The following is a 14,207-nucleotide window of genomic DNA, read 5'->3' as shown; positions in this document are numbered from 1 at the left end:
GAAAATCTCGGTCATGTAGCTGTGTTGTCCCCCCTGGAAATGGAAGTGGAGTGGGTTGCTCCAACGTACGCCACTCCAGCGTAGCAGTATGAATAAATAGGCCAGGCCCTAGGCGGGGTTCACTTGAGGGAAGACCAACAAGTCTGTCACAGTTGCAGCCCAAACCCTGGCACGTGGCTGCCACCATAACCGCGGGCCTCCTTAACACAGGCCCTCTGTGAACCCAGTGGCACAGCACCGCAGACTTATGTCTGTACCGACTACTGCCTTCGATCTACACTGCGGACAGCAGCGCTCACAATTCAGATGCCGTGGCAATTGCAGATGTTGCAGTCCAGTTCGCAAGACACTTTACTTCCAGTGCTGCCTGCCCAGACCACGCATCATCGCACGGTGAGCACACACTGTGTGCTTCAGGTGCTACTAGCTAATCAACAATAAATCATCGCCATGTAGCTGTGCAACCATCCTGACCACTGCCTCCGCCCTACACTGGGGTTACACAGTTCTCAATTCAAGATTAGTAGTGACGCAAATTGTGGAAGGCACTATAATGGGTTAAGAAGACCACATGCTCCCAATCTGCGCAGCTCAAGTCAACGTCACTTGCCTGTGGGCCTTTGCTGACCGCTGCCTCCGGCCTACACTGTGGAAGACCGACGACACGTGGTGCCAACTAACCCTGTTCAACACAAGCCGATCCCACATGTGTAAGTGTGTCCTGAGTCCTGAATTGCAGCGACAACAGCACCAGACTTCCTTCAATCAGTGAGGGGTATTTCCATATGGAAGGCCAGTGACACGTGGTGCCACTGAACCTGCACTACGCAGGCCTGTGGGGCCACCAACGTATGCACATGGCTTTGGGCCCTTGCTCACCGCTACCTCTGGCCTACACTGTGGAAGACCGGTGACAAATGGTGCTACTAACCGTCTTCAACAGAAGCCGATCCCGCATGTGGAACTGTGTCCTAAGTCCTGAATGGTAGTGACCCTAACTCTGTGAGACAACCACAGCACCAGACTCCCTTCGATCAGTGAGGCATATTCCATATGCAACGGCGGCGACACAAGGTGCCAATAACTATGTTCAACACAAGCCGAACAATCCCACATGTGGAACTGTGTCCTGAGTCCTGAATGACAGTGACCCCAAGTCTATGGCAGCGACCACAGCAGCATACTCCCTCTGATTAGTTAGGCATATTTCCATATGCAACAACGGTGACACATGGTGCCAATAACTCTGTTCAACACAAGCCATTCCCACATGTGTAACTGTGTCCTGAGTCCTGAATGGCAGTCACCCCAAGTCCGTGGCAGCAACCATAGCACCACACTCCCTTCGATCAGTGAGGCATATTTCGATATGTAAGGCCAGCAACACGTAGTCCCACTAACCTTCTGTAACACAAGCCGATCCCACATGTGTAACTGTGTCCTGAGTCCTGAATGGCAGTGACCCCAACTCCGTACCACCACACTCCCTTTGATCAGTGAGGGGTATTTCCATATGCAACTACAGACTCCAGTAGGCAACTAACTCTCACAGTCCTACACCCTACATATTATCCTTTTAGTATCCTCGCTTCAAGAATTGTTTTTTTATATCAGTTATAGCTTTACTACAATGGCCAAATTAATTTTCAAATGCAAACTAACATGGAATAGCAGTCTACACTACAGGCAGTACAGCTCGCAATTCCAATTTTAAATGCTAATTTCTAACAAGATTGTACTTAGAAAATACAACACTTCGTCAATGTATTCTATACTTATTTCATCTTTTCATCATACGCCTACACTGCACTCAGTAGGGCTCACAATGAAAATTATTTCTTCATTCATTAACTACAGAGTCCACTAGGCAAGTAACTATTACGGGCCTCAAATCTACATATTATCCTTTTTTCTTGAACATTTTTTATATCAGCTATAGCTTTAGTACAATGACCAAATTAATTTTCAAGTACAAATGAACACTCAGCAGTCTACACTGCGGGCAGCAGACCTCACAATTTGAATTTTGGACATGTGGTGCCAACTAATACTGTCCAACACAAGCCGATCCCACATGTGTAACTGTGTCCTGAGTCCTGAATGGCAGTGACCGCAAGTCCATGGCAGCCACCACAGCAGCAAACTCTCTTTGATCAGTTAGACATATTTCCATATACAGTGACCCAAAACTTAAAAGCAGCGACCACACCACCACACTCCCTTCGATTAGTGAGTGGTATTTTAATATTGAAGGCTGGCAACAAGTGGTGCCACTGAACCTGCACTATGCAGGCCGGTGATGCCACCAACGTATACATGTGGATGTGGACCCTTGCTTCCCGCTACCTCTGGCCTACACTATGATCAGCAGGCCTCACAATTCAGATACAGTCGTAATTCCATAAGACGCAGTCCACTAGCCAAGACAAATTGCTCCCACTGCGGCCCGTCCACACCAAGCATCATCACAGACTCATACAGTCTCAATACTTCTGGTACCACTAACCCTCTTTAACACAAGCAGATCCCACATGTGTAACTGTGTCCTGAGTCCTGAATGGCAGTGACCCCAAGTCCGTGGCACCTACCACAGCACCACACTCCCTTCGAACAGTGACGCATATTTCGATATGCAAGGCCGGTGACACGTAGTCCCACTAACCTTCTTTAACACAAGCCGATCCCACATGTGTAACTGTGTCCTGAGTTCTGAATGGCAGTGACCCCAACTTCGAGTTAGTGACCACAGCACCAGACTCCCTTCAGTTTTATTTGTTGTTCTTTTCTTTAAATACATGTTTTTATATGTAAATCTATACATGACTAAGATTCTTCTTTGTCCAATCGCACAGTGACACTTCCAGGCCCAAGAAGGTTGTTGGAGGTATGATGGTAATGTGGGAAGAGGGTGCGTTACCTTCTGATGTGGGGAGAGGCAGCGTCAAAGGGGTATCTATCACAGAAAGAACTCCGATATATTTTCACAAATGCCTCGGACCAATGCCAGCTGACGGACTGAATCACAAAATGTTTTTTCGCTGCTTATGTAGTGTGAATTATAAACAGTTTGCACCCAACCTCGCTGAGGGCCAGCTGCGGCCCGTCCGCTTGACTCACAGACGCAATACTATGAGCCATCCGCGTTATTGTAGCTATCCCTGCCCTGTTCCGTCGTACGCCACGCCACTGCGATAACGTTCCGACGTTGACCCCACATAGCTACCTGTCGCAGGCGTACTCGATATTGGTGTGCAGGTCAGTGGTCTAGTTCTCATCATCTCACGGCCACTCCCTCAGGGCAGGTTTGCACACACACCACACCCATTCAGCACATGCATCACAGGCCATGTTACTACGCAAATATAATAGATCAACAACGTAACATCCTTTATTGCCGGTGCTGACTAGAGAGTGGACGCTCCACATGTCTCAACCATAAAGAGTCTTTAAAAAGTTGCGCAGAAGGTTAGTCGCACCCTGATCTGTATAGCCATCAGGGGCCTACCACCCCTTGGCGTGGACTTCAGATGCACAGGGTTTGTACCACCCAAACCTCATATGGCCATCAGGGGCCTACCACCACGTGCACACACTTGAGTTCCACAGGCTTAGCGGCACCAAAAGCTGATGTGGTCTCCGCCATCGATGACTCAGGACTCGGCGACATGTGTGAGATCTGCCGGGCCGCGGAGTAGCTGATGTGGTCTCTGCCATTGATGACTCAGGACTCAGTGACATGTGTGAGATCTGCCAGGACGTGGAGAAGATGATGTGGTCTCCGCCATTCAGGACTCGGCGACATCTGTGAGATCCACGGAGAAGCTGATGTTGTCTCCGCCATTCATGACTCAGGACTCAGCGACATATCTGGGATGCGCAGAGTTTTCACGGTGCCCACTGCTGCACACTCCGGTGGCACCAGGTAATTATTTGCTCATGGATGCGCAGAGGAAGCAGTGTGTGTCTCTCTCTCTCTTCCTTCTTTTCCTTCTATCTCTCTAACTCTCTCTCTTCCTTCTCTCTCTCTTTCTCACTCCCTTTCTTTCTTTCCCTCTCTTTTTCTCTCTGGCTTTTTTTTCCTTCTCTATTTCTCTGTGCCTCTCTCCTTTGATATGCCCATTACACACGTCCTTATTTTGTGCTTTATTTTCCAGGCTCTGTCGTCGACATCCATGGTCCCCACAGGAGTGTTCCCCCTTCTTGTTTTCTGTAATTCTGGTTACATTTTGTTTATTTGTTTATCATTTATATATATGTTAATAAAAAAAATTATTTTGCAAATATTTTTTCGTTTATCGTGTACATATATATTTCTAAAGAAATAAAGTTTAAAAAAAAAAATCATAACGTTTTTGGTTGTGGGACTCTTTATTGTTCTTATTTCTGTTATTTGATGGAGTCCACCATGGTGTTAAATTTTGGGGCACTTATCATGGGAATAGTGGTGATGTCTGCAGTTTACACCAACTTCTGAATAGTGTGTTAGATTTATCTCAACTTTACTTCCATTAAAGTGCTGATAATGAAATGCAGACTAGCCGTTCCCATACAAAAAGACACGAGGTGCACCTTTGTGATTTATTCTAAATACTAAAATCCTGTATTGAATTGCACTGAGGTAGTGGCTGCACTTACAGTGTACACACAAAATCAATTAAGAACTCTCATTGTATTTATATTGATTGGGAATAGTGCGTCAAGTGCTCGATCTTGACGAGATACACTGCTCAGTTCGTATATTGTTCTGCACACGAAAAAAATCACATCACAACTTTCACACCAACTGCAATGCGAAACAAATTCGACAAGACGACTACCTGCACCATGAAACGGAACACAGCCAACAGCCACATCAGAACACCCACAGTTGCCATAGAATCAATGAGCATGATGCAGGGATACCCATGAGGGCCACAAGACTCATCGCAACAACTCCAGGACCGCCAACGCCCCCCAAACCTGCATCTGAGCAAGTGTGTCCCTGTGGTCATTGTCTTAGCATGATAGGCACGAGCCCTGCAACATCACAGTGTGCTGTCACCTCACCGTTGGCAGTGAGCCTGGACATGTAGCTACGCATGCATCCTCCTGCATGCACAACCGGCATGTGCTGGTCCAGAGTAAACAGGTCAGCGCAGGAGTGTGCCTATCCGGCAAGGGGAACAGGGTGTCTCGGACATGTCCGCCTACAGGAAGTGCGGTAAGTGTGTCTCTGTGTTCTGGTGTGGCCTGCCACAAAGGCCACAGCACTTGATGTTGTAAAGTGCCATGCACCACCTCCAGACGGCACTGTGATGGTGTCATTTGAATGTAGCAGGACATGCGCGAATAGGTATTACAATGGTGTGCCGTATGACTGCACGAGATACAACAGCGCACCGTAGAAAAGTGTGGGGACTCGTGGGAGGGAGAAGAAGCTGTTTGGCAATATAATACACAGTGAAGTCACCCATGTGCCACGTGCTGGGCATCTCATCCATGATAACCACGGTCGCAGACATCCCACATCACCAACGACCGGCCTTTGTACACATCCTGTATGAATGCAGCATGGTTTTCACTTCTATGCTCGTTCAGTGGTGTGATGTTGGCGGGTTGTGTGACTTGTGCTCCTTGTTGGTGTGTTTCATTTTGGCCATTGTTTGTCAATATTTGTGCTGTACTTAATTGTGCATGTGTGCCATTCTGCCCATCTCCCCCTGTCCCCCCACTCCCTGCTTCTTCCTCTTCCTGGTGCTGTTTTGTCTATAATTCTGTTGCTCCACACATAAACACATGTAAAGAACAAATTAGAATAGTTCCTTGATGCTTTTAGGTTTCAAAACTTCTCTCTATTGGTTTCTTTTTAATTTTCCATATAAACCGTTTTTTTAATATTCAACAACACATAGAAGTCAGAAGTGCAACGTATTCTATCAACACACTTTCCAGAACATTCTACAACACATGTAGGTTAAAAGTTATCCATTTTTTAAAACATAACAATATTTTTTTGCAACATTTTCTCGAACATTTAACGGCATGTGCAGGTTAAAAGTTCACAATTGTTTTAAGTTCGAACTGTGCCTTCCAAATGCAAGTAGCAGCTGTGGTTCAGTTGAGCAAATTTTATCCTATGATATGTACTCCACGTTGAAACTGCTTTTTCTTAACCAATTAGAAAGAAGCTTGTCCACAAAACGAATGTGCACCCTACTTTTAAAAAAGAATGCTTTTCAACTCCCAATCATGTATTGTTTTGTATGTCAAAAAAAAGTACTTCCCCGTCTTTAAACATATCTCTTATTCTACCAAGGATCTGCATGAGCTACAGACATCTTTCCATACCTTCCAACCATACCTTCAAAATGCTAGTGTGGATCGTAGGACATAGCTATATTTTCAGGTGCAAGAGGTATGCAAAACACAGACGTATTGACTTAGACCTAGGTTTACAAAATGTGGACATTAAATGGTTTACACAGAGAAGATTGAAGTTGCACCAATTGCTACCTTTGGTTAAAACCTCTTTGCATCTTCCACACCCTGACCTCATGAATGTGCATTGTGTTGGAAATTACCTAGGCACATTTACTGGGGTAGGTTTGGAAATGCTTATGAAGGACACCTTTGGACACCTCAGCTCAGCACCATGTGACTCTGGGCAATAGCTCACTTAATAGCTCACATAATTTCCACGCCGGCCTCGAGGGCCTTCAGACCCATTGGGGTGAGTAGTTTGCGCTTTACAAATACCGTATTGATTTGATACGCACAAATTTACCTTCGCACTCCCTGTATAACACTCCCTAAGCACCATACACAAGTTACAATGTTCAAAACAAAAGTTCCTCCGAGTAGGTATAACTACATGCTGACACTACTTGACAGATGTGGCACAGCGGCCAGAGCACATGACTTCACAGCATATGACACACAGTTTGGACTCACGCTTTCATCCCCGACTCCGGCAGCACCTCAGCTTAGCACCATGAGACTCTAGACAATACCTCACATATTTTCTGTGCCCCAGGACTTTCAAACCAGTAGGAGTCAGTAGTTCATCCTAGTAGGTATAAACACATGCTGACACTACTTCCACTGGTGTACTGAAGCGGCCAGGGCGCATGACTTCACACCATAAGACACACCGTTTAGGCTCATGCTTTCATCCCGACTCCCGCAGCAGCTCACCTTAGCAGCATCAGACTACACAATGCCTCACTTAATTTCTGTACCCAGCACTTTCAGACCGGTAGGTATGAGTAGTTCGCTTCACACCCCCTCTATAGCACACCCTAAACACCCCACAGAGGTTACAGTGCTCCTACCCTCCTCTTTCCCGCATTTTTTGCCCTTTTTCCCCCCTTACTCGCTTCAACGGAATCACAAAATGTCGGCCAACACTTCCAAGTTGCAAACGCTCGTAGCGCTCGCAGCCAATCAGCAGCAAACTCGTGCTCGTAACGCCTCAGCCAATCAGATGGCAGAATTCCCAAATATCGATAGCTGTAAATTTCGATATTTCTCAAAAACTACTGAACAGCTTTACACCAAATAAACAAAGGCATGCTTTCTAGACCAAGAAACTTCTCCCTGCCAAATTTGGGGTAATTCCATTCACCCGTTCGACCTGCAGCCTTGTCTAAAGTTTTCTATGGAAATTAACATTGAAAAAACACGTTTTGGGACCCCCCTTTTTTCTCAGCCCCCCCTTGATGAATCACCCCCAAACTTTCAACATAGGAGCTGATCTCAACAAAGAATTAGTTTTGAAAATTTTACGAAGATTCATCAATCGGCACCAAAGTTATTGGAAATGGAATGTTGCCATTTTCCTATAGTAACTAGGTCCTAACTATAACTACCTACTGGTGACCGCCAGTAGGTAATATATATAGATATAGATATAGCTATATATATATATATATATATATAGAGAGAGAGAGAGAGAGAGAGAGAGGGAGAGAGAGATAGAAAGAGAGAGAGAGATATATATATGCAAAAAAAGAAGCAGAGAACTCTGGATAGTTCTCAAGTTTAGGTGGAAAGCAGCTCCAGTATAGAGCACTCTCAACACAATCGACAGGGGTTACTTTTGTTCATTTCAGGTTGTCTTGGATGGTATTTACCGATCCAAAGCTGTAATACTGTGCCTGGAGTGGTAAAAGGCTTTGGCCATTTTACAGCTCAGCAAGGATAGCACAGTACTAATCCTATGCTTAAAACCTTTGCTCTCTGAAATGGTAAAAGACTTTGTCCCTTTCTATCTCGGCGTGGATGGCACTGTCCTAATCCTACGCTTAAAGACTTTGATAGAAAAGCAGACATTAACTTAGAGTGTCGCTGGTGTTGAGAGTGCTCTATACTGGAGCTGCATTCCACCTAAACTTGATAACTACCCAGAGTTCTCTGCTTTTTTTTGGTATAATTTATGCAGCACTCTATGCCTGAAAGGGAATTGTATGTATATATATATATATATATATATATATATATACACATGATCTCTCCATTTGGAAGGAATCAGAGGGACACATTGAGGGAGCCAGGAAAGACGTTTATTTGCAGTGTTGGCATGACGCGTTTCGGCGGGGGTATGCCTTTATCAAATGCCGGTATGCAAACTTAGTCAAATCACCCATCCGCCATGATATTACTAAAAACGTTCTCTGATTGGTGAAAATCCAGTTGGGCTGAGTTTGTAGTCCAATCCATACTGCAGCCCACGTCGGTAGACTACAATTCCCAGCAGGCAACAGTCCTGGCCTGCTAGGTGAATGTTTGGCATCAATCCCACGGCCTCTCATAGTGAATGTTGGATTTTCAAGTTTTCAGGAACGAGATACCATGCAGAACGGTGAGGGTCCAATGTTGCCACAGAAACAACTTTCCCTCCCTGGCCCCTCGAAGCCCAATCCGCATTAGTCCAATTCCAGCGTGCCTCTGGGACAAAGATACAGTGCTCTTGTCCCTCCGTGTAGTCACGGACTGCTTCTGCAGCGATGCTGTGCCTTCGCAGGATGCGGCGGTCACAGAGTAATTACAATCCCTTGGATGCTTCACAACGATGTTGCCCTTGTAACTCCGGACACTTCGTTGGGAGGGTCACCTCTAGCGTGGCAGGGGCAAACGCACAACATATAAACACACGATCTCTTCATTTGGAAGGAATCAGAGGGACACATTGAGGGAGCCAGGAAAGACGTTTATTTGCAGTGCTGGCAAGCCGCGTTTCGGCGGGGGTATGCCTTTATCAAATGCTGGTATGCAAACTTAGTCAAATCACCCATCCACCATGATGTTACTAAAAACGTTCTCTGATTGGTGAAAATCCAGGTGGGCCGAGTTTGTAGGCCAATCCATACTGCAGACCATGTCGGTAGACTACAATTCCCAGCAGGGAACAGTCGTGCTCGTAACGCCTCAGCCAATCAGATGGCAGAATTCCCAATATCGATATCTGTAAATTTTGATATTTCTCAAAAACTACTGAACGGCTTTACACCAAATAAACAAAAGTGTGCTTTCTAGACCAAGACCCTTCTCCCAGCCAAATTTGGGGTAATTCCATTCACCCGTTCGACCTGTAGCCTTGTCTAAAGTTTCCTATGGAAATTAACATTGAAAAAACACGTTTTGGGCCCCCCCTTTTTTCTCAGCACCCCCTTGACGAATCAACCCCACACTTTCAACATAGGAGCTGATCTCAACAAAGAATTAGTTTTGAAAATTTCACGAAGATTCATCAATCGGCACCAAAGTTATTGGAAATAGAATGTTGCCATTTTCCTATAGTAACTAGGTCCTAACTATAACTACCTACTGGCGACCGCCAGTAGGTAATATATATAGATATAGATATAGCTATATATATATATATAGAGAGAGAGAGAGAGAGAGAGAGAGAGAGAGAGAGAGAGAGAGAGAGAGATATGCAAAAAAAGAAGCAGAGAACTCTGGGTAGTTCTCAAGTTTAGGTGGAAAGCAGCTCCAGTATAGAGCACTCTCAACACCATCGACAGGGGTTACTTTTGTTCATTTCAGGTTGTCTTGGATGGTATTTACTGATCCAAAGCTGTAATACTGTGCCTGGAGTGGTAAAAGGCTTTGGCCATTTTACAGCTCAGCAAGGATAGCACAGTACTAATCCTATGCTTAAAATCTTTGCTCTCCGAAATGGTAAAAGACTTTGTCCCTTTCTATCTCGGCGTGGATGGCACTGTCCTAATCCTACGCTTAAAGACTTTGATAGAAAAGCAAACATTAACTTAGAGTGTCGCTGGTGTTGAGAGTGCTCTATACTGGAGCTGCTTTCCACTTAAACTTGGTAACTACCCAGAGTTCTCTGCTTCTTTTTTTGCATAATTTATGCAGCACTCTATGCCTGAAAGGGAATAGTTTTGATATATATATATATATATATATATATATATATATATATATATATATATATATATATATATATCTCAAGAATTTAGTCCTAATGCAATTCCTCACAGATTTTCTTTATGGTAGACATGACAATATGGCGCGTTTCGCCCACCTCAAATGGGCTTGATCACATATTTGGACGTGCCGCCGAAAACACCATTTTAAGCTTTAACAACACCATGTGATGTATAGTATGCATAGTCATAGAAAACAGACTAATGTATATAGAATGACAAAACTTCGTATGAAGATCATATTATCAAAGAAATATGTACTATAGAGACAAATGTATTATTATTACATGACATTCAATCCTATCATTCGATCTTAAACTATATTGTCAAAATGTAAGATTTAAAATGCAAAAAATAGTGAACACGGATGTTGTGCAAATATGCTGACAATAATGACAATGATAAGCTCCAATGCATGAAATTTGAGCAAATATGCTGACAAATAATGATAATGATAAGCTCCAATGCATGACATTTGAGCAAATATGCTGACAAATGATGACAATGATAATCTACAATGCATGAAATTTGATTTGAGCAAATATGCTGACAAATAATGATAAGCTCCAATGGATGAAATTTGAGCAAATATGCTGACAAATAATGACAATGATAAGCTCCAATGCATGAAATTTGAGCACATATGCTGACAAATAATTACAGTGATAAGCTCCAATGCATAACAATTTGAGCAAATATGCTGACAAATAATGACAATGATGAGCTCTAATGCATGAAATTTGAGCAAATATGCTGACAAATAATGACAATGATGAGCTCCAATGCATGGAATTTGAGCAAATATGTTGACAAATAATGATAATTATAAGCTCCAATGCATTAAATTTGAGCAAATATGCTGACAAATAATGACAATAATAAGCTCCAATGCATGAAATTTGAGCAAATATGCTGACAATAATAACAATGATAAGCACCAATGCATGAAATTTGAGCAAATATGCTGACAAATAATGATAATGATAAGCTCCAATGCATGAAATTTGAGGAAATATGCTGACAAATAATGATAATTATAAGCTCCAATGCATGAAATTTGAGCAGCAGTGCATATATAATTTTATGAGCCGCAGTACATGTGAATGTATATAACATTTACCAATAATTACAATGTGTCACCTTTCCTTGGGTACTGAAAATCTAAACATTTATTAAATATAAATATATATATATATATATATATATATACTGTCAAGGTACATAGGTGTGGAGTAAAGAATAGGTAATTTTTCTTTCCCTATATGCACTTAATTTAATTTGAATACTTCGGTCCTGAATATTTTGCCCACGATAATAATGGGCCACAATATTTTTGCACTCGATATTCCAGAGTACAAATCTTGATGGCCTTTTATCCCCCCTTTCACTTGTGATTTAGAAGGAGTCGCAAAGGGTATTTTGTAAGACAGACCAGATCAGCTTTTTGGACTCAGAGAGTAACCTGTTTACATTTTAAAACTCTATTTCGCGATAGCTAAACTTTTGATTTTGTGAACTGAAAAATAGTTTTGTATAACGATTGCCTAGTGCCCAGCATTAATTATAGTGGAAATTACACTCCCAAAAAAAGTGTTAAACACAGTGACAAACTTACACAGCTTCATTCAGAGCAGATCCATTTACCCAGGTCCAACGCCGCCCTGCGGGTGTTTTGAAAAGTCCAATCCAAGCGTAGTTGGTTATTTTGGATGTCAAGTAATTCTGCACACAACAAACACAATCCAAATTCAGTACAAACGTAATCCGACCTTTCCTTGAGTAAAAATGTTCTGCAAACTATACCTGGCGCTGTACGACAACGTTTATTGTAAGGAACTGTCATGGCGAGCCAGTGCATGAACAACAGTATGCCAGTGAGACAAAATGTTCAAGAAGTTTTTTAATAACATAATATATTTCAATATTTTATACGGTGCTATCACACTGAGGTCTTGTGGAGTGTAGCTAAGATGTTTGGCAGAGTCAGCTCAGCTACACGTCCAACCACCAAGTGCATCCTTCTCATGCTAGAGTGGGGCAGGAACAGGGAAAATCAATTATTGCTCTAAGGAAGCAGAATACATGAGCTCGCATGTTTGAATGGAGTGTTTCTTCCTAAAAATTTTACCTTATCATGACAGAAAGGATCTAGGCACCATTATGAATAAATGCGTGCCTCCACCATGTGGTAGGCTAATGCGTGAAACAGTGAAGGAGAAGATGTTCAACATGTAAGGTGTAAATTGAAGCAGCAATATATATATATATATATATATATTCACTGAAAAAAACATAGGTTTCGGGCACGTTATAGTTAGGAATTAGCATTTAAAAAACCTTAGAAATTCACTGAAAAAAACATAGGTTTCAGGGGCGTTATAGTTAGCTGGACTTTTCACTCGTACAAAACCATTGAAATTCCCCTGTTATAGTTAGTTCAGCTAACTATTACTCGCGCGCCCGCAATGCACTGCTGATGATGTCACATATTACATCACTCATGACATGGTCAGTGACATCATTGATGACATCACTGATGACATCTCAAATGACATCACTGATGACATCATCCTTGTGATAGAGTGGCAGATCTTCTCTCCCCCTAATATAACCTTAGATACACACATTCAAAAATAGAAACTAAAATTTTCAAAACAATGGACATACCAATATCAGTTACAACAACCTATTCAGTAATTCTAAGATCTACATACACATCCACTCATTCACCAACAGTCCTATACAGACACTCATACATGTACTCACTCATCATATGTACTCATACACCTATACATCCTGTTACACAACGCCACTCATCCATAGAGTTACTCACACACATAGTCACTCATGCTAATAAAGAATCAAACATCCATTTACTTGCATATACAGTTATACACACACCACCACACTTACTTCTACAGAAACTTACACATACTTAGGGCCATATGTAGGAAGCCCAATACCGGTCGGTAACGGCCGATTTCCGGTAAATATCCCGTTACCGACCGGTATTCAGGCTTTTGGTATGTAGGGAGCACATTTCAGGATTCGGTAATTTACCGAATCGGTGAAATTACCGATTCCGTAATTTTACCGATTCGGTAAATACCGAATCCTGAAATGATATGTAGGGGGAGTGTGTGGTTGTTGTGGGGATTCGTTATTTACCACCAACTAAAAGTTGGTGGTAAATGACGATTAGCTGTAAAAAAGCATTTTTTTGCACTTTGAAGTGTGCAATGTGGCAGACATACATGCCCTTAGGGCTTGTATGTGTGCCACATGTGCACACATGCACGAATCAGGGGTGCAGCAGGGTGTCACTGTGACACCCTGCCACCCTTGATTGTGCTCCCCCATTAACGAATCGGTATTTACCGATTCGGTAATGGTAACTGGCTTCCCATTGATTCCTATGGGCCTCCTGGCCCATAGGAATCAATGGGAAGCCAGTTACCATTACCGAATCGGTAAATACAGATTCTAAATTACCGACCCATTTCGATTCGGTAAATATTACCGATGGATTAACTACATATCATTTACCACTTCATAAATACCGAATCGGTAAAATTCGGTATTTATGAAGTGGTAAATGTTCGGCTACCTACATATGACCCTTAGTCTTTTAAACAATCACTTATAGAAACACATACTTATTCATACAGGAACTCCTTCAATCTCTCACTCTCACATATACTCACTTATATACACCAGTAGTCACATATACTAGTTTAAAACATATGTAGTTACTCATAAAGACACTATTGAGACAGTCAT

General features: G+C 42.7%; 1 protein-coding gene across 1 annotated transcript in view; it reads right to left on the bottom strand.

Moving 5' to 3' along the window:
- The window catches only part of LOC146812990 (killer cell lectin-like receptor subfamily B member 1B allele A), a 637,615-nt gene that overhangs the window by 173,068 nt on the left and 450,340 nt on the right, over positions 1-14,207 (bottom strand). Inside the window, exon 7 of the mRNA XM_085614661.1 lies at positions 12,043-12,149. Within this exon, the coding sequence (XP_085470787.1) occupies positions 12,043-12,149 (107 nt within the window). The remainder of the gene's footprint in view (positions 1-12,042; positions 12,150-14,207) is intronic.

The sequence above is a fragment of the Triturus cristatus genome, chromosome 7, assembly GCF_964204655.1.
Source record: "Triturus cristatus chromosome 7, aTriCri1.1, whole genome shotgun sequence".
Classification (NCBI taxonomy): Eukaryota; Metazoa; Chordata; class Amphibia; order Caudata; family Salamandridae; genus Triturus; species Triturus cristatus.
This window is presented reverse-complemented; position numbering and strand designations above follow the sequence as displayed.